Raw genomic sequence first — 22,523 nt, forward strand, 5'->3', positions numbered from 1 at the left:
ATTGTTCGGTAACCGAAATTGTTCGGCCGAAAATGGCAAAAAAACACTTTCGGTGTTCGGTGGAATAAGTGTGAAAAAAACCGAACAATTAATAACGGCGTTGTAATATAAATAGACTGGCCGCTCCGTAACTATGGAGGATTTTTTGTGCCAAAATTAAATAAATAAATACATCATTAATTAATTAAATTGGGAATGAAATATATCATTAATTAATTAAATGTGTCATTAATTAATTAAAATTAGAATGAAATATGTCATTAATTAATTAAAATACAATTCATTTTAAGTAAAAATATATATTTATTGTTTCAGCATTTAATTAATTAATGACACATTTAATTAATGATTTCGTGTTGCGTGTGAATCATGAAATGTAAAACTGCATTTAATTAATTAATGACACATTTAATTAATGATTTCGTGTTGCTGAATCATGAAATGTAAATGTAAAACTGTCAGTTTCACTCGTCAAACTCAGTGGGCGGATTCCAAACACCTGATTGGTTCCCCTGCACATCAAGTCAAGGCAAATCGAATCCACATAATGGATTGTTGCAGGGCTTCGGGACACATTCCGATAAAGTAGGGCCACGTTCAGACTGCAGGCAAATCTGATTCATATCTGATTCCTTCTCATATCCGATTTTCAGGGCTGACTGTCCACACTGTTTTTAGAAAGTGTCCAAATCGCATCTGGCTCTGTTCAGACTGGGCCACATCATTGACTGATCTGACGGGTTGCCGTAGCAACGACGTCGGAGCGGAGGCGTCACCCAGCGCGTGTATTGTGTGAAGTCATGTATTTCTTATATAAAAATATCCCAAAATATCTGTACCGTTTCTGATTGGGTCGGCACTGCGCATCATTTTTAGACATAAAAATGAACGCATACCGCAAAAGTTGTGTCTCGACGGAGGGACCCGACGTCCCAGCAAAATGAGAAACAGAAAAGTGTCCAGAACAAAACCACCAGCAAACTAACAAACCAACAAACAAAGCTCAGAGTTAACAAAACGAACCAGAAATATTACAACTATAATAATAATAACTATAATACAACTCTATTAAAATAGAAAATAGAAAACATGTTATTATTGCAGGTTTAACATAGGTTTTGAGCATATGGGTATTATATTTCCATCATTAGGGAGAAACCCTATGACAGAATCATCACTGTCTAATGTTCTGTCTAATGACAGAATTATCACTGTTTCAGCAGGTCTCTTAGGTTTATAATTCAGATTAATTTTCGTTTACATATAACATTGTTTGTAGTCATTTTAGTGCAATGTAAAGCTTATTTCTACAAATAAAATCAGCACTGTAGGCAGCGATCTTGGACCAGCGGCCACTCTGATTGGTCCAGCACGCTCACGTGACAATGTCGAAGCACTTTGTGTCAACTCCGCCTCTGGAAATAGTTCCACTTTTAAAACGTCGTTTGTGAAGCCAGTTTCCCGAGATCGGACTTCGACGACTAGATAAATGCTTGGCATCAATAGCTGTATATGTTGAAGTGAATGGCATGAAATAATAAGTCGTGCGCACGAGATACAGTAAGTCGCACGCGCGAGATAAAAAGTCGTGCGCACGAGATAACAATAATAATTTCCATGTCACCTCCAGGGCTTCGTACAGACCAAAGCAGTGGATTCCACTAGATTTGCGTTAGCTCCGCCCACTGAGTTTGACGAGTGAAACTGACAGTTTTACATTTACATTTCATGATTCAGCAACACGAAATCATTAATTAAATGTGTCATTAATTAATTAAATGCAGTTTTACATTTCATGATTCACACGCAACACGAAATCATTAATTAAATGTGTCATTAATTAATTAAATGCTGAAACAATAAATATATATTTTTACTTAAAATGAATTGTATTTTAATTAATTAATGACACATTTCATTCTAATTTTAATTAATTAATGACACATTTAATTAATTAATGATATATTTCATTCCCAATTTAATTAATTAATGATGTATTTATTTATTTAATTTTGGCACAAAAAATCCTCCATACGTAACTGTTGCGCACCACATAAATAGTTGGCCAACCAAAAACTAACCACATAAGAATTTTACCTAACATTCACCAGCAGGTGGAACCAAAACAACATAAATCAATCTATTACAGGTGCCTTTAGATGACGAAATCAAACAGCGAAGAGCGTGGAGTGAAGTGGTGCGGTGCAAACATGTCAGCAGTGTGGAAGTATTTTAGAGTGGCAAAGAATAATACAAGAATGGCTGTTTGCAATGAATGTTCTGCTCAAATATCTAGAGGGGGCACATCTGCAAAGTCTTTCAGCACTACAAGTTTGATTTATCATTTGAAATGATAAATAACCCTGAGCGCTTTAATGCATTTTTATTGTTTTAAGGCCTATGTTACAATGTTCAGTAAGTAGTAAGCCTAACGTAAGCTCAAAGATGGCCAAAAAATGTATTTTGCTAATTTATTTATTTTAAGTTATTGTTCTTTGCTGGTATAATGTCTGCTGGAATATTTAAGAAATGCTGGGAAATTAAAAAATGTTCAGTTTTTTATGTTCAACAAATGTTTTCTACCTTGTAATTTTGGAAATATATTTTTCTTTTAAAAGCATGCCTAAATCAAATGTATTTGATTTATGCAATGGTGAAAAAATTGGCAAAATAAATGAAAAACTGCGAAGAACCATGTTCGGTATTGTTCGGTATTCGGCCAAGTGTTTATTATTATTTTCGGTTTCGGTTTCGGCCACAAATTTTCATTTCGGTGCATCACTAATTATGATGATAAATTATTCCCCTCCAAACACTATATTAACCACTGAATGCAAATTATTTCCGCTGTTGACCATTTTGAACTGGAACAGAGCCAGAATTTATGGTAGTTTGGGATGCGGTCTATTTCATAAAACAAAATCTTTTTAGAGACTAAAATAAACTAGTACTAAAAATAGTATTATACCAATCTAAGCTTACTCCATGAAGGTCTGAGATACCCTCTACATACAGGGACTGGCGTCCGTGTGCATTATGTTACATCCATTCTTAATGGGTTAAGCAATCATTAGAACTTTGTTCTCTATTCTCTTTATATAACTTTAAAAAAAGCTTCCTCTCTTTCAACACTTTTTCATGTTCAAATATAGATCGCATAGTAAGAAAAACCTTTTACAAAAGACCTCTGGTCTGCCTGCAAAAAAAAAAGAAGAAATCTTATAAAAGGAAGGAAGGGGAAAATGAGCATGTTCACATAATGTTGGTACATCGTACATCAAAGGCTTTGACTGTATCCACACACAGTGTAAATAATGAGTTCACTTGATAACATTAATATCAAAATTTAATTTAGCAGTTATAAAAGCTTTCATTAACTTTCATGGATCCTATACATGATTTTAAGCCAGTCATATACCCAGCTTAATAATAATTAGTTTCCTGTTGCTGACCAATTTGATGTAATGAACATTAGTGATGAGAGCTGGCAAGGTGAACTTGGCTCTTCAGAGAGGTGAAGCAGAGAACAATAGTAAAGAAAAGAGAACATTGTTTTTTTTTATGCTGCCAAAAAAGAAAAAAGAGAAAAGTGTAACCTGGAAAGAATGAAGAAAGGCACCTCTTTAACCTGATACTGTGGATCATGTCTCAACTTCAAGCTAATGGCTCCCTGACATCAGAAAGATGACTGCAGTGACACTGATCAGAATGTTTATTACCCTAATATAGTAGGAGACTGCGATGGTGGGGAATGATGATTATGACATGACGGTGGCAATGACAATGATACTGCAAAGTATTCGAGGGTAGTCGTGAATGTTTAAGCTACTTGGGTTGTACAGATCAGTAATGTACATAGTTAAGCGTACAATTTCACACTGCGTGTCCTTTCTAGCTTTCCCTGCGTGTTCATTATGATGCAGGGTGATATGGCTGTTCTTTTTTATTATACTGGGAGCCTGACTGGATTAACGGCTTCAGTGGATGTGCATTGGTTTTCTGAAGCATTGACTTTTGCAGAGAACCTATGCCGTTAGTCTCCTTGTCAGATAAAATATACTAATGTTACAACACTGCATTACATACAACCACTTCAAATGTCACATTTTTATTCCCTTTTCCGTGGCACTGTTATTTTTCTGCACATTTAAAAACATTTTATTAAAATAAATGTGGTATTTCTTAGATGAACCACTATAATATCGTCTTATTCGACAAGCTCATTCGATCCATTTATTGAAAAGAATTTGGTTCGTAATGCAATGCACTGTTCATTTCTCACTCATTCTCATTCTCGCTCAGAGAAAAAATGTCAGGATTACAAGAAATAAAGATCTGAGGATTACAAGCTAAAGCACTCAAAGAGAACTTGAGTGACAAAGTATTTCAAATCTCACAAAACAGAAATGTGGGTCCTTGTGTTGCCCTTTCATTTATAGTAAGATGAACCCATTTAACTCTTTAGAGCTCTTACAGTAGGTATTGACATGTCTCTCTGAATAAAAGTTCACTGATACACATCATGGCTTTTCATCCAAAAAGTTCTGCTTCCAGTTGGGGTGGGTGCCTAAAGAATCCAAATGGTTTTCTGGTTTTTAGTTCCAAAAGGTTAACTTTGCTTACGTAAAATAGTTTGAAATAAAAATAACCCATAACAATGCTGAGGCTCAAACTTCAGGAAGTGAAATGAAATGAGAACCATGTTCTGGCTTCTTAATAGTTATAACTGAATAGTTTTATCTTTTGTGGGAACTACAAAGTTCTCATTTCCAATAAAACATTACAGAATTCCTTAATGCCTGTATTTCCTTTGATAAATCAACACATACATTTAAAACTTTACCCTGACAATGATGAGTTTTCAGTATGACAATAATAATAAACCATGTGTAAATAACATATAACAGGTGGGTATGAAACATAGGAATGTTCCAAGCTGTTGACATTTGCATACTAAAGTTTTTTTTAAACCTGCTACTTTCTGGCAAACCATCTATGGAAGACTTCCATTAGATGACTGATAGATGATGTACGTCCCCTTCCACCCCTAAAAGAAAATCAACTGCCCGCTGTTTCGGTGGATATATGTAGCCAATTCACATCTGAGGTTTACAAGAGAGTCAAGTGAGTTGTGTCGAGTATCAGATTTTTAATAGACAAGTTGCTTTGAGTAAGCATGAATGTGCACAATTAAAGAAGATGAAGCCTTGGTAATTATCCTCATGTCATTGGTCAGAGCACTCCGAATGAAGGCACAAATTATAATGCCATCATAAAACCTTGCATATGTCTTGTCAATAAGAAACTAAAAGTTCTTAAACCTTCTTCTAGCGTAAAGCCACAAATAGTTGTAATAGTTTTTAATGATATTCAACATGTGATTGTATACATCGGGTTTAAATTTCCCCCCCGAGTTAAAATTTCGGCTGTTGGTCTTGTTAGTAACTATTAGGGGTGGGCAAAAATATCGATATGGCAATATATCGTGATACTTTTCCAGCCGATTCAATATCGATATTAAAAATTTGAATATCGATTTTTTTTTAATTTTTTTTTTTTTTTTTTTTTTTAATATTTTGTATCCCCGATTTTTTTCCCATTATATCACTCAGTGCTCCTACCTAAATGACAGTCCTGGGCATTGCCACTCTCTACCAACCCTGGGAGGGCCCTGCACTGAGCTCAGGTTTTGTTTCACGTTTTATTTCATTTTATAATTTATTTTTTATATAACACAATTGCCTGTCCTTAAAAAATGAAAAATAATGGACAGAGGTTTATTTATTTATGGATTTATATCTATACTGACTGATTACTGTGCCTGTACCCATCTTTCTTGTGTTTATTATCATTTGCCACATAATTAAAGCAACCTCATACTAAATTTAATGTTAATTTCATATGATGTAAATAATATGAAAAACATATACAAATAAGTTGTAACTTTAGCTTGTATAGTTATAATAAAACATTGTTTTGACTCAGTTTGTCCCATGAATTGTCACTATAATCTGATGAACGTGCAACTCGGATTTTAAGATCCATCACTATCATCTGATGTACATATGTACAACTTGGATTTTAAGATGTGTAATGCATTTTTACATTTTTCGGTGAACTATGTAGAATATAATAATCGGGATATCGCATAATCGGGATATCGTGATGCGTATCGTATCGTGGCTCAAGTATCGTGATGCGTATCGTATCGTGAGGTCCTTCCCAATACCCACCCCTAGTAACTATTAAAATTAGACTAACTGCATAGGGCTACTTTAGTGACAGCTGCAAAGTGGCACCATCCAACTGCACTGAGCAAAGTCTGCAAATGCATTTGCCAATAGTTAGCAACTACTGAATCAGTTTAGGTGATATGTTGAGTCGTTAAGGGTATGTTTAAAAAATGTAATGCTTTTCTATTGCATTTATAGGCCCCCAAAAAGTCCCAGTTTAAAAACACTAAATTAAAAAGTGGAAACTGTAAAAAGAGGAACACATTCACGGATCCAGATTATTATCCATTACCCATCTCCTGAAGAATTCCATCTCCTAGGTCTAAAACGAGGCAACTTTTTTTCCTTTCTCTTTAATGACAAAAGCAGAATACCTAAAATGTCCTTGGGCAACACAGAGCTTTAACAAAGCTGGATGCAAAGGAGCAATTTAGAATGTGGCATTGGTCTCATCAGCAAACAGCCAGGGGACACCAAAAGGGCACACAAATCACTCACTCCCCAACTGATGTCAAAAGAAGCAAGAGTGCTGTTTTAAGTGACAGTGTGCTACAAAGGGTCCATATAAAGAATTCTGAAAGCTTGTCTCAATTGATCATGAGAACAGCAGATAACTCCCACTTAGAAGCAGGCAAACTTATCACAGCTCTTTCCGTACCGTATGAGGTGACGGGCAAAAAGCAAAACCTTCTGTGCAAAACAAAAGATGGATGATGGTAAGACTTCATCACAATATACCAAACTCGTTTTCCATATGGAAAAATAGATGAAACTTGATCAGAGTGACATACCATCTCTTCTGACGTTAGATATGTCATTCTGTTTCTACTTGTAGCTGAATTTAAAATCAAGTATGAATAGTAGTTGGTTGGGCTGGTAACAAAAAAAAGATGAAATGGATCCTTGAAAGGCACCTTGCAATTTCCCCCTTCACTCCAAAGAAGGAAAGTGAAGGATTAAAGTACTATTTGAGAAGAGAGAGAATTCAAAAACTGGTAGAGCCCTTTTGTGTGGATGAATAGTCTAAAAGAAGCTGAAAAATACAAATATATAAAAAGTCCAAAATGTCAAATGCAATCCTGTTAAATCAAACTTCCTGAGCCTGAACAAATTAAGCTACACATCAATTAAATCGCGGTTGTTCAGTGTTGTTACACAATTGTATCACGAGCAGTTCACACAGATGTGAGGTTAGAATCTTGACTCTTACCACACTGCAAATAATTTAGTAGTGTTTCCCCAGGAGGGTGGAGGAGGAAAAGCATGTCTGGAGTTTGCAACCAGTGAAAGACGAGTTGCGTATATATAAGCTCCATAAATTTGTAAAAGCACTGTTTGAGTGTATAAGGGTGCAAAGACTTTGGTGTCTTTGCACCACATAGGCACTGATTACACACTTACGATATATTGTCGATGTCCTCCGTTGATTTGTTGTTTGGATTTTTATCATAAAACAAACACCTATTGAATTAGAAGAGATACGTGTACGTGTCTTTGTCTGTGCGTTCAAATGTGATTCAGAACTGACCTCCACCAGCTTGTTGGCGTGCTCACGAAACACCTGGGCGTACTCCTTGACCTCCTTCTCATTCCCGCTCTTCGCCGCCTCAATCAGCACCAGGAGAGGGACGTTGGTTTCGAGGAAGGAGTCTGAAATGTGGTCCATTACCGCCTTCCTCAACTACAATACAGAGACAGACACAGACAAGAGATCACGTTAAATAATATTGAAGATGACTTCAATGTATTACATTTGGCAATGATTACACATCACGTACCACTGTAATGAATATGGTGTTGTAACATAATGGGGTAAATGGACAGAGGAAGAAGTGAACCGCATTAGGGAAGAGAATGGGGGAAAAAAAAAAAAGAAAAGAGAAAAACTGTCAACGGTCAGGAGTGTAATTTGCTTGTAAGGTGGCATTTTTACCATTAGGGCTTTTACTGGGGCAGACGTTGTGACTTACATCTTTGTTTATGGAATCATTTTGCACCAAACTGGCAACTGGGACTGGCTGTTTTATTGGACAGTAAATGGTCCCTGATCTCTGTCACCGGCAGATCTACGAGACGGTGGGGGTAACCCAAGAGAAAGCACCGCAGACCTGTCCTTTATCTTACACAAAGTGGGAGTTATTCCAAACGCACCAGCATTAAGACAGGAAGGAGTGCACTACTGGGAGGATTCTTACATGGGCAGCACATTTGTTTAAAGGCTACTTTTAGTCTCATTCACCTGTCGTGACATCATTACTCTTATGCAGTTCTACTGCGATACCATAAATGTGGGGTTTAAAGACTGTAGATAAAGACTGTAGTTTAAAATGAGTAAAAACACAATTACTTCATGTTCAAGACAATTGTGTGGTAGATTGTGATGCAAAGGTACCTTAATTGTACCAATCAAAGTCAAAGCACAAAGTTAAATTGACATAATAGGCAATGTAAAATGTAATGCAACAAAAGCGTAAATCGATACAAATAGCTCAAACTGTGCAGGCACACTATAGTGGTAAAAAAGGTAGGACCATATTGTTAAATAAAAATACAAGGGCAGAGGAACTTGTATTTTAAAAGAGAAAAAATGTATTTGATTAAAAAAAAAGAAGAAAAAAGTAATGTGTAATACGGTCCATCTTTCTTCAATCACATGCATCCATTAAAACTTAATTGCATTTCACCAAAGATGAGGGGAAAAATGGAAAAGGATGACTTACTACTGGCACATAATGCATCTTTACCAACCCGGAGATCAGACTACAACTGGTCATTCGGCAAACACGACAGCTTTGCAACAGCGGCGCCCATGCACTGAAACACGCACTACGTAAGGAATCCTTTATACTGGTGAAAAAAAACGATTTTAAAGGGGTGTGAACTGGTTTTTTAACAGGCTTTTTTTTCACTTCAACAGAATATGGCACCCTTTTCATCCTGTATTAGTGAAAGTTGTAACCTTGCTATCCTCTCACCTGGTGAGAAAGGGTGAGGAATCAGAACCGATAAAAATCTTGCAGTGCCACAGCTATTTTCACATTCTGTTAGTGTTGTTGCAGCAGAGGAGGAAGCAGTTGTGGACCAGAGCATTAGTTTGGGGCAGGTGAAATGATCCCGGTTGTGTGCAAGCATAATCAGTGATTAGCTACTTGTAGATTAAGATGTGCAGTCGGCATGTCTTTGCAGCATGACATTGACCTCATGTTGCCGGCGGTAGGAGCAGTCTAAAGCTTTTGTTAGGCGCTGCCAGGCGGATCCCTTCACAGCAGCGAGTAGGATGACATCATCTTATATATTATTGAAGCATAATGTAACATTTTCACTATGTCAAACACGATAACGATTGAGATGGAATAAGTGACGAGCTGCGAGAACAACAAATAAAAATAAATGTGTTTTTATCTATCATGTAGCATTTATCGTTTCCTTTCAGGTGTACATTGGTTGTGCATTAAATCAAACAGAGTGGAATAATCCTCCTGTGTACTCAAGGATGTCCTGAAATGGCTTCTACTGAGCAAACTTGTTTTCAATACTTTATTTTTAGAGTACAGAGTGAAACATAACATTTAGAGCCATCGTAGGGAAGGCTGGTGGAATGCTTGCATGCATGTTTACACTGTAAAACACAACAAACATGACAAAAAATTATTTACCAGTTATTACTGCATCAGTATTGCTTCAAGTATTCATGAATTTCAATTATAATTTTCATCAAACATTTGTCTATTTAAAAAAAAGAAAAAAAAAAACATCTAAAAAAATGTCAAATGCCTGTGATAACTGGTGGGAACCAGAATGCTGTCCTGATCATCTCAGAAAATATGATAAATGTACTGCTAGTCCCCCAAACTAGAAGTACATTGGTAAAAACGTTTTATATAGTCTGTTTAAGAATTGGCTATTTTATTAAGTAACAAGTCGTTAGCATTTGCGTTTTTTTCAGTGTTAATATGGTTTCGATTGAGGTGTTTTTTCTACAGATAAATAAAGAAACTGAAAAAACTGTGTTGAGTATTTCAGATGTCTTCTTATTTTCTGCATTGTAAATTGTATCTTATTTGTAAAGGCCAATCTTTCATTTTAAATATACATTATGTATAAATCAGCCAACTGTTAAAGAATTCAGTGCACACATATTTGTTTAAAAGTAAAAAGCACTGTCTTTGAAAAGTCTGTTGATACAGAACAGCTCTCTCCTGTACAAGGTTTTTGTTTTAGTGTAAGAGATTGCTTGGTTTTCAGCAACCAATTGAAATATTTAAGATATATTCATATGTTCCAGAATAGAATGAAATAGAATAAGGAAAATGAAAGAGTAGCCAAGTAAATTCTGGGATCCATTAGCTTAGACATGGTGCTAAAAGCACATCATTTACAGATAATATGTATACAGTACATATAAAATAGTTTAAAAACAAAAGGAATTGTCCATACTAAGTTTAAGTATCAAGTTTCTCTATCGTGCCCTACATTTGCTTGCTATTTTCTTTTGTGCCTTGAGGTAACTCCATAATAGATCTACCTCAAAAGACTCAAATGCTTTTTCAGCATCACATAATGTGCTGGAAATGTTCGTATTATGAGCTTAATAATACTCAAATTTTCTTTTTGCTTTTGACATCATTCATTCATTCATTCATTCAGAGGGATGATACCAACTTGCTGCTTTGGGCTTCCTGTAGTTTTAAATACACACACTTTTGTGTGAAGAAGAATGTCAGTTGATTGCACAGAAAGTGGAAAATGCGTCAATGTTTAGCAGCTTTTTTTTGAAACTTTATCTTTTGTTTTCATTTAAATGCATTGCTGAATACGAGAATAAAGCTATGAAACAGTTAAAACAAGAAATTGAATTAATAGGTGGAATTTACATGAGAAAATATTTTAGGTCTAATTGAATGGACTCGCTGTGGTACATTGCTGTTACAAGTTTTTATTAGTCGTTGCTCAAGAGCATCATTAATTGATAGCACACTTAAGTACATATGCATAAGATGGGTATAAAAGTGTACTCAGCCTTGGGATGCTCATAAATGACCAACAGTGAAACAGATTCTGATGGCGGATTTAAGTGGAGCAATGATGCAGACGAGTAATTTCCCAAGTTGTGGTCTCTCCTGCACCATCAGCATTCTAATGCCCACACACCACTCCCACAGAAATCCATCTTCAATATTTCAGAGCTCGCCTCCCTCCGCGCTCCAGTCCCGCCGCCTCTCTCTACAACTCCCTCTGTATTTCACTAACACTTAAAGGAAATAGAACTGGAATTCCAATAGATGGCACAAGCCCGGCTCATTACAAGTTAGTGGGGAAGCCATTCGTCTCCATAGTCAGGCAGAGCCACAGGGGCTCGGGGTTGGAATGCAATGGGTTTTTGTTTTACATTTGAATATTTTTGACTCAACGCTGGCATTATATTTTCATTCATAGTCATATACTATTTTACTTTTTCCAAAAAGCCACTGGCATGTTGGCTTAAAGCATGAGGGCTGAGAAGAAATGTTGCATATGAAACGTCAGCCTAGAGTGGGGATATGACAGCTATGTAGAAAGATGGAAATATAGCCTATGTGATGCAATAAAAGTCCAAACAGACATGGATAGCTTGGACTGAAGTTATTCTGTGTTTTCATATTTTCTAGCGTGAGAAAGAACTGTGATTTTTCAGGAGATATCTTCATACATTTTGTCCGTTAAGAGCTAGTGCTTTGACAAAATCGAAAATGTCTTTTCAAAACTACTGAGCATCTTTAATTGCAGGATGTTTTCTGAAAATCCATTCTTGCACAGATTCTATTGCCAAACAACAAACTTTACACCTCTGAAACATTTTTGTAGGTAAATGATATTATATTCCTGCAGTGAGGCTTGAGGCCTTCAAACTGGTTTTCTCGTGAGGCACATGCTGCCGAAGCCAGGAGCGTCTCCGGGATATTCACACCGGAGCAGGGATGACAATGGCAATATTTGACTCCCAAATCAAACACAGAAAATCAGATACAGTCAGCCTTAGTGGGTAGAGGTGACATTAGTGAATAAGTAGCAGAAGTTTGTTTTGGAAGAAAAAGACGCTTCTTATTTATGTTGAGCAGCTAAAATGGCTTAGTGTAGGCTAACAACACTGGCTAGCACTTCAGTCACAAAACTGACTTACAAAGAAACAGAGGACCACCGATCCCTATACAATATTTAACTGGCACCTTGCTATGTGATGGCAAAGCTTCAGTATCTGATGTACTGGGAGTGGGACCAAACTCAATTTACCTTCATAAAAATTGATAATAAAATCAATGGAAGGAGATGATCCAACACTCACGCCAGTGTAAAATGTATACTGCTACATGATCTGACGGTTGGCACATGAATCAATGGATCAGTGTCTATTTTACAAGTTTAAAAGAGCTCGAGAAGCATGAAAAAGATCCTACAGCAACTTTTTTCCTTCAAAAATACGATTAGACGTGTTTGTGTTTAGTTGAGAGACTGAAAGCAAAAACAGCGATAAAGCTACAGACGCCAGAGCTTTACTGTAAAGAAGAAAGTTCTTGAGCTGTACTCCTCACTTGGTTGACCACGTGTGTCAGGTGGATCAAAAGAAGCTTTATGAAATCCTTAAACGGATGCGTATGCATCAAAACTTGTCAGATGAATATGTATGTAGCTCACTCGTACGTGGGTGGCTTAAGTGATCTTCAAAGATAAGATTAGCATTAGTTTTGCATGTTTTGCTTGTTATTGGGGAAATGTTTGTATTTTGTAAGGACGTGCTCTGTCACAAAGACGGACGCCTGAGGGAGACGGTTACAAAAATCCACTATGATCAATCCATGACTCAATAAGAATTTCTGTTGAAAGGATTGCACAGAAAAATAAACGGGGTTATCATGAGCACACACATGCGTGCGGAGGCTCCGGCAACATGACTCGTTTCCAGTTCAACAGAGTCTTACCACATGCAAAAGCAAGGATCTGAATTTAAAAGAGAAGACTGTGCTGGATTACTTGATGTTTACAATCGCACTTATGATTCAGAGCAGTCTTGGATGGGCATCTTAAGGTCAACGGAGGGATGTTTTTTTTTTATTTTTTATTAAAATGTCAAGGGCGATCAAAGCATAAACGCAGAGTCACGGCTCAGGGAAAACAGGCTGATTTATATCAAAAATTAAACTGTGGCTTTCATCAAATGTTCTTTTAAAAAAATTATTTTAAATGAATTTAGCTTGTAATATAAAAAAAAAAAAACGTAATAAAAATAAATAAACAAAACTGATATGGTGAACACGTAAGCAAAACAAAAGGTAGATGTCTAAGTCACATCCCTGAATCAAAAAAATGGTAGTTATAGTCATTTTTTTATGAATATTGTTTTATTTTCTGTGCAGAGTAGCATTTACAAAATATTATCAAACATTAAAAACCACAAGAGAATAATAATAACCACGTTTACAGTTTTGCTTTGAATTAATTTTGAGGTTTTGTCGCACTCTCTTTTAAACAAAGAAATCTTTAATTGCCCTGATTGGTCACCATAATCCTGCTCCCGGCTCCTGATGGGAGCCGTGTTTTACTCCAGAGTTGTTGTGACTCTTAACAGAAAGTGGCAGAAAGTTGGTGCTCTGGCTCTCCTAAAGCAAATAAATGACCTGACATTAAAAACTTGCTAAAAGTGCACCAGAAAAGCCTTGGTGATATCACGTTCACCCGTGGTGTTTGATATTGACATGGCGCTACTAGAATTTTCTCTTCATGAGTACATTCTTTTAATCAGTCCACCAAGAACAAACAAACCATGGATGCACAAACCAGTGGGGCATGGGACAGCGGCTTTTACCTGACATTTGCTTACATGGCGATAGGTAAATGTCTTACAAAATCATGAAATTAAACTTAAAAATTCCATTTTAACATAAACACATCTCATTTGCCAAGCTGACAGGGGAAATGTTTGTCGCATGCCGCAGCGTTACAGTATAACAGCACCCTTTTCGATCGTTTCTTTACATCCCTGCTCAGTATGTTTGCGGAGTTGAAGTGAGCAGATTTACTCAAACCCGTCTTCTGTAAGGTCTTCCCGTTGCATTATAGGTGCATTACATTTGTGTTACCCAATTCTGAGGTGGGCGGAGATAAAGATAGAAAAGCTGGATAATTCAACTCTAATCCGAATCTGTGATGTATCAGTAACCTATAAACCTGAACTGCTGACTCAATTGCATATTTTCAGACTCTGGCAAACTCAAACGGAGTGACAGCGTGGTATTATGCCAGAGTTTGAGTAGGTAGTCAGTGGAGACAAATATATGCTGTCAAGCACAGATATATTTTTTTTCTCTTTCATAATGTAAGCAACAACTTGCTGACAGTAAGGAGGGGAAAAAAGCCTTTAAATAAAAACATCTCCAACAGGCTTAGCGAGGATGATTCTGCTTCAAATGTTTAGTATCAAATGTGTGCCATGCAACTCTACAGGCAGAAAGGATTTATGTTAAAACGTCCATGTCTGTCTTGCTCCAACAGAAATCATCTCAAAATGTTTCAGAAATGACTGTGCATTTTTTTTTATGTGAGAAAAAGGGAGACATTTGATGTGATCAAATACATTTTGAATGAGAAAGAACAAAATTAAAAACAATGTGAAACTGTTAGTCTGAACAAAAAGTTAAAGCTTGACAAGATTTATGGCAGGTGTTTTTTCTTAACACAAAAAACCCTCAACACTCAACAACAGCTGCACTAATCAACAAACTAATGGCTGAAATAGAAATGATTTCAACATCCCAAAGCAAAAGGAGAGACAGAAGTAAGTTATGAGGCAGAATATCTGATGCAGTTGTGCTACCAGGAATACTGGAATCAACCATCAGTCAAAATATGGCCCAAAGAGATCACTTGACAGACACATTCATTACAGACATGAGGACGAGGGGTACAGCACATGGCTCATTGTAAACTGCTTTGTCAGGTTGGAGATGTGGAGAATGCTAATTAAAATAATGAAATAAATTAAAAAGAAACTGGGAATTATGCAAGAACTGACAGACCTGAACATTTACTTTTCTTTTTTTCTCTGCTACCTTGCAATGCTTGCCTTTAATCACCAAATCCTCTCTTACTTTTTCATCCCTGGCAAAAATGTCATCTCATCTCTGAAATGTCGCTTGCAGGCATGGTAAAAAGACGTAAGCCATCCATCAATTTTCAACATCTGCTTGATTGTGATCTTGGTTGCAGGGGGCCGGGGGTAAGTCCAGCAGTCGGTGGGCCAGAGGTGGGTCCACCAACACCATGCACGCTCATACCTAGAGTCAATTTAGAGTCAGTAATTAAACTAAATATCATGTGTTTGGACTATGGAGGGTAATTTAAGCACCTAGGAAAAGACAAATAAAAGGAAAAAGAAAAAAGAAAGAAAGAAAAGGAAAGAAAGGGAGATGGGACAAGCCATCTCTCAAAAAATTTTGGTTCCTGGTGCTTTGATAATCCCATAATTAAACACATTGAACGTCCACATGGCTAACAATACTCTAATTTTCATAAGATTAAGCAATACTCTGATGAAGAAACCTTATTCTACGTAAGGTCATTACCGTAGTAAGCTATAGTGAGATTCATTTGTTTAGAGTATGTTGAGCAATCTTATTATGAAGACTCGTCAACATTCATCCATCCATTATTCATCCATTCACCCAGCTCCCTCTGGGTGAAAGGCAGGAAACACTCCCTGGACGGACCTCCAAGCACGGGAAAAAAATAATAGACAGCACTAAGAATTAGCTTGACGCTTCTACTAAATCAGAAACCAAATGTTCACATTAGTATGTGGTAGGGCTGGGCAATATATCGAGATTTTAATATATATCGATATATTTTCAAACACGATATGGTACGAGACAATATCGTTTATATCGATTTAAATTTATTTTTTTTAATGATTTTGATATAGCTTATTTTGTGACAAATTGACTTGAATGTTTTATTCGAGATTTGCACAAATGTTTTGTTATTTGCACAACTGTCAACCTCAGTGGAAAAGTCTGCCTGTTACTGTCTACATTGTATTAATTGCACAGTGTATTTTAATTTAATTGTTATGCAGGAAAGGGATATTTGTTTTATTTTATTCAAGAAGCATTTTTATTCTATATATGCAGGCAGTTTATTTTTATTTCATTTGTTTTATACATTTTGATATTGTGCAGACCTCTGTTAATAAAGGAACCTGTGTGACATTTGGCACGAGGCTTTGTATTAAAACTGACTGTTTTTTTAAGGGTTTGCCTCAGAAAAAAATGAAGCTAACAGAGATGCTATGCTATAATGCTTTGGGGGAAACCCCAATTAAGGCACAGAAAAAATATCGAGATATATATCGAGTATCACCATTTAGCTAGAAAATATCGAGATATGACTTTTGGTCCATATCGCCCAGCCCTAGTATGTGGTGTCATTTAGCCGATGGGCTCATGTTTGGTGGCTAACGTGAAATTCTAGAGGAAATGCCAGAAGACGTGTTATGCTAAGTTTTTGTATTCCTGTTGAGAAATATTTACAGGGACATGTACGGCTAAAAAAAGGTAGCGGACATTAAAACCCTAGTTTGGAAGAGGCTAGAAAAAAGCAATGGTCACATGACCCACTGGTTTTGAAGCTCATTTTTTTTTCTTCCTACAGGGTGCAGCCATATTGCTTGAGAAGCTGACAGGAACATAACCACCAAAACGCCAATCAAAGTTTGCTTTGCTCGCAGCTCCTTCAGCTGAACTATCTGCAGAGCTGCTGTCGGACGTTACGCCAGGATATACCGTTTAACATGCCGACTCTGTTGACATTGAAATAAAAAATGACTGGGTTGATACATATAGCTAGTAGCGGTATCATGACGATTACAAATGGGGAAGTGATAACGGCTAGCCATTGTCTGAGCAGACTGTCAATCACACTAGGAATACAAGTTTTTCTTTATCTAGACTCTCCTGGCGTGGTTTAAAATAAATAAATAAAAGATCTATCCCCTCAGAGTTGTCATGGATGTGAAATCAAACGAATGAGACCAAAATGGTTTTTTGAACCAGGCTGTAAATCTGTTTATTTCTGTGATAAATGTGGACATTTTAGAGCCAGCCCCCTAGCGGCCAGTCGAGGAACTGCAACGGAACTTAGTTCCACATGACAATCAATCAGGAAGTTTTTTTGTTTTCATAGCAGCTAGTTTTAAAAAGTGGGTTCCTTGATTTGATGCCTCTGATGAGTCTAGTGTGTGTCTTTTGAAATCAGTGTTACACCTCCAGAATAACAGCAAATATTGCCTGAAGTCAGGTGGAGGAAAAGTAAAAAAGATGAAGAAGGTTTACATGGCCTTGTTTATGTTGGAGGTTGGATATGACTGTCACTTCAGACACCCAAATATAAGCGGTCAAAGAGGAAAAAACCCTCAAAAAACAACAAAACGTCATATTTCATAATTTCTCCTCTTTTGTTATTCAAATTAGCATGTACATCAATGTTTTTCCACAGGATCACATTCTACTTACAGTACTCCGATTGTGCTGAGGTGTTTTTTTCGTCTAGTTTTTTTTCCACCACCAACACCAGCACACACATTTTTCACATCTAAGGTGTTGTGATGATTCTTGTTCTGTCACTCACTAAAAAAATGTAGCTGGGTAGCGAGTCTCCACATTTACTTGAAGAACGCTCTTTATTAAGACTATTAGATTTATACATGGAGTTATACACCCTCTCCCACTCTTTTCTCTGGTCTAGGTCTGAGCAGAGCAGAGATTGCAACCCGACAAGCATTCCTCTTGTGCATGATTGTGTATTGATCCAGAGAGTATATATTAAAGGTGGAGAGAATGGTATAATGGTGTGGTGTGTGTGTGTGTGTGTGTGTGTGTGTGTGTGTGTGTGTGTGTGTGTCAAAACAGCATCCACAACCACTGATTCCTCCACTTTCTTCTTCTTTGTAGACATCTGAATAGTATTCTTGTATGCGACTTTTATGGCGATTGGCCATATGGCCTCCCTCCGGTACACAAGGACCTGCTGCAGAAATAGATATAAATGGCTCATTCTATGGTAATAAAACCCCCATTCATTTAACAAAGCGATTAGAGACTAATTGAAACATCTTTTTTTGTTGTTGTTGGCCCCCTATAAATCTTTGTAACTGTTACACGGCACAGCCTCATGCAAACATTTGAGGAACAACTATTTTTCCATTTTATGTTACTTTTTTATTCAAAACAAATACAATAAAAATCTCAGAGTATGTGTTTTATCAATATAATCCTTTGTATTAGTTGAGTAAATTCATATTTTGTGCAAATTCTGAACAATTTAATGGAGGACGCAGAGGCTCCAGTGAAATTAGACCTAGTTTACTCTTATATCAAGTAAGCAGGGCTTAACTCAAGTGCATTAAATTACATGACGGTTGCAGTAAAGCAGAACCCTAACGCAGACTGACTGGGTAAACTCAAATTTTGAGAGATGATAGTCATCGATGTTCAAGAACACGATATTGCTCATTTGCATCTCAATTTACTTGCAATATGTTTTTTCAAGTAGAAAATCAAGTACATGTACTCAAAATCTAAAAATCGAAAGAAATGATCTCGCTTTAAAGATGTGTTGAGCTATTCAAATGAAGGAAAAATAAAACAATTTTGCTAATTTTCAAGCTTTTGTTCACAGGCTAACTCATGTGCTGAAGAATTAAATAGTTAATTTAATCCATTTGATGTTTTCTCTCTCTAATGTGTTAAAGCAGCATGCACTGGCAACCCACCCAGGGTGTAAACCTGCCTTTCACCGGCAGAAAGCTGGGACGGGCTTCAGCGGACCCCCGTGACCCAGACTGGAACTAAACGGGTTTAGGTGATGGATGGATGGATGCTGTTAAGTTGCTCAAGGTCAAAGCTCTGTTGATGTTATGTAAAATCTTGAATGCATTCGAATATGCTAATGAGTTTCTGTAGTCAAGATGGAGGCGCCTCCCTCCCTACATGGACTTTGTTGACAAGAACAATTACTATACATTATTGCTTCAGATATCTGTCAACACAAGGAATTTTCTCTGTAATGGGGTTTCATGCAAATGAGCTATTGTAGTCTGTTCAGATGTCTTGGCCTTTCAGAGTTTTATCTGAACATTTAAACGCTTGACATTCTTGCAATGAAAATGACCGTACTGAGTATAAGGTCAATCATCTATGGTTTTCGGCTTACAGTATGTCAGCGTGAACAAAATACACTAAAAAGCTTTTTTTTAAATGATGTACTGTACTATTTTAAAGCCATATTCTCATCATGTAAAGCTGGGCTGATCTAATGATGGTACGCTCAAGACTCTGCCGCAGCTGCCCAAAATATTGTGTGATAGTTCCTGATGACTGTGGCTGTTTGTTTGCAGTTGCCATGCTGTTAAATCCGTATGGAGCCAGTCAGGCGGCTCTCTAATACTACTGAGCAATGGATAGTGAACTACCCATGTGAACTGTCAAACACTTTTTGCGCAGTGGTCTACATGCAAATCAGCTTCATACATTAGTTGACTTCTTTTAGATTTATTCAAATTTTACCTTGTGTATTGGAAATTTCTGGTACAAGGATTCTGTGCCTTTAAATTAGTGTCAAGACGCGAGTAAAAGTCAGCACAACTTTTTTTTAAGTGTGTGTGTGTGTGTGAAAAAACAGAAATAAAAAAAAGGACAGAAATGACCAATATTGAGGTTGCAGTGACCATGCTTTCACTCTTCAACTATCACTATGTTCATGCATTTTTAAATAGTTTTCAGTTTTTTTCAGATGCCATTCTCTGGTCATAATTGCATTTTCATTTTCGCAGGGATTACATGGCTCAACCTCTGAATAATTCATTTAATATACTGTTTAATATGTACAATCCATTGTCTTTGCCTTCTAGTTTTGTAACATCGTTATAACTTTTAAAGGCACGATATAAGCATTTATGTTTTCTTCCCTCTTTTGATTAAGTTAGAAATTCCCTATCATGATTAGTTTCTTCATAAAAGAAGCTCGACTGCTGGCAGTACCAGATGAACAGCAGGAAAGCGGAGGGTCACCTGCTGTTAAAAGACTGCTGAGGCATCATGGGCACTGACTTATGGAGATGAAGTCCCGGGAAAGCTTTTTGTAGTGATGTATTCTTGTAGGAGGAAGATTTCAAATACACCGGTGGGGTTTCATGCTTGGACTGCTCTTGTTGTTTGTTATGTTTTGGGAGACTGTTAAGAGCATATGTAAATTCCAGTGTGCTGCCCTGCTGAGGGACACAGCCAAGTTGTTACCTGTTACTACACCAGCTTAAACGCCAGAGCAAATTAATGGCTGAAAGCACTTTGCTTTTCTGACTGAATTTTCGTGAGGACGGAAGGTCTTTATGTGAGCCATGTTTGTTTCCACACTGCTGACTTCTTCGGATGATAAATATACTGTTACTGCCACGGTGGAAATCAACATTTCTTTAAACATTGGATGATGTTTTTGTGGAGAATTTTTTTTCCAGTCTTGTGTTTTTTTTTTTTTCTTCCCCCAATACATTCTCAAATAAAAACAAATGGAGGCATGAATATAAAGTACGCTTGACATCAACCGAGGTCTCCATGGATAAACAGACAGCTGAGCATTGTCTCATATATGTACGCATCGGCGTGAAACAGAAAACAATACATCATGTCTCTGGCGGCGGTGTCGCAAGGCTTGCTTCTCCTTACCTGCTCCCATTTCACAAATGCCGCCTGTCATCTGTGCTTGTTTGCTGTAATATTTGATGCCTCCTTTTCACAAAGGAGATGTTGGAGGCTGAAAATCTTAAATGCACAACTGTGATCCTCCCCTCAGGAGGGGCCGTCTCTACGCCGCGCCACCGACTTGCTAAACTCAACACGTTGTCTTGTTGACATAATTACAGTATCACAACTACATGTAATGCCTGCATGTGTGCTAAGAGTTTGCCCTCCCATCTTAACTCGAAGCTTAAAACACACCGCCCATTCTGTCACACCAACCCCTGAGTCAATACAACCTCCTGTCAGAGTGAATACCGCCTGCCAGCCCGTCAGACGGCCCCCCTGCATGCCCGGCAGGAGAGACAGTCATAGCTTCTCATTCAGTATCATCTCCTGGTCTTCACAAGTCAGAGTACACACAATAAAACATCCTGTAACCGAACACGACGGAAGGAACTGTGTTGGGGGAATGAAACCTGACAGTAAATGCTTGTGAGTGTTTCTCAAAAGGAAAATGGTCCCTTGAATCCAATGCCAGAAAAGAAAATTAAAGTTTTAATTACTCTGATGTGAGAAGGCACCCCGGAGACAGTCATGTATGCTCTTTAGTTACACTTCACACTACCCAGCAGGGAAAATCAAGATTTACCTTGTCTTAAGTGAAAATGAGAAAATAAATCAATATTTCTGATATTCTCAATCAAAGCATGAACCATTAAGCCCCCCCCCCCGTTTTTTTTTTCAACATATCTTAACTGCTGCTTTATGATACAAATTTGACACTTCTCATACTTAAAACCAGGCTAGGGATCAATATTATTGAATCTGGTCAAGCCATCTGACGTCTCATAGAAAGATTTAGTTCAACATACTGTATGTAGCTAGCAAATAAAAACAAACAACCAAATCAGAAATGCAATTTTGAAATACTGCTGAAAAACAGCACATAATCATAAATCTTAAGTAAAGCCCTATAATCCCAACCCCACTAACTTTAGCTTATTGTAAGTGAAGAGGCTCAGCCAAGCACATGGTGGGGTCCTCTGTTTCACAAAAACACATTTGTGTTAAAAATGCATACATTTTGCCTGCCAGAGAGACGGAATATATTGATCTTTTTCATCCACGCCCATAAAAAAGTGCCTTCATTACAAAAAAGGTACAGAGATTTGTCTCATAAAAAAAAAAAAAAAATCATAAAACTAAAAAGCTCACCTGTCTGCGCAGATCCCTGGTCTTTTTGGTCATTTTGTCGATGGCAGAGTTCAGCGGGTCACCCTTCTCTTTCCTGCCAGTCTGTGAAAGGAAACGACAGCAAAAAAAAATTGTTAGTGCAGTTACAGTCAGTGTCATTAAAATCTTAATAGGTTTACTTTTAACATTGCATTGTACATGGGAAATGTTGAGTACAGATTTCCAACAATCCAAATACACTGCCATGGTACCATGTTGCTATTAACATGGTCCTTGGTCTGAGAATAATCATCAAAATAATGATAAATGAAACAGTTTGTTATGTCACATACTG

The 22,523-nt window shown here is 37.1% G+C and overlaps 1 protein-coding gene across 2 annotated transcripts in view; it reads right to left on the bottom strand.

Moving 5' to 3' along the window:
* ctnna2 (catenin (cadherin-associated protein), alpha 2) overlaps positions 1–22,523 on the bottom strand; it is a 375,232-nt gene that overhangs the window by 101,154 nt on the left and 251,555 nt on the right. For both annotated transcript variants that reach the window (XM_061741302.1, XM_061741389.1), the window contains exons 8-9: positions 22,211–22,291; positions 7,762–7,914 (exon numbers count right to left, since the gene is read on the bottom strand). In XM_061741302.1, the coding sequence (XP_061597286.1) occupies positions 7,762–7,914; positions 22,211–22,291 (234 nt within the window). The remainder of the gene's footprint in view (positions 1–7,761; positions 7,915–22,210; positions 22,292–22,523) is intronic.

The sequence above is a fragment of the Cololabis saira genome, chromosome 1, assembly GCF_033807715.1.
Source record: "Cololabis saira isolate AMF1-May2022 chromosome 1, fColSai1.1, whole genome shotgun sequence".
NCBI classification, from domain to species: Eukaryota; Metazoa; Chordata; class Actinopteri; order Beloniformes; family Belonidae; genus Cololabis; species Cololabis saira.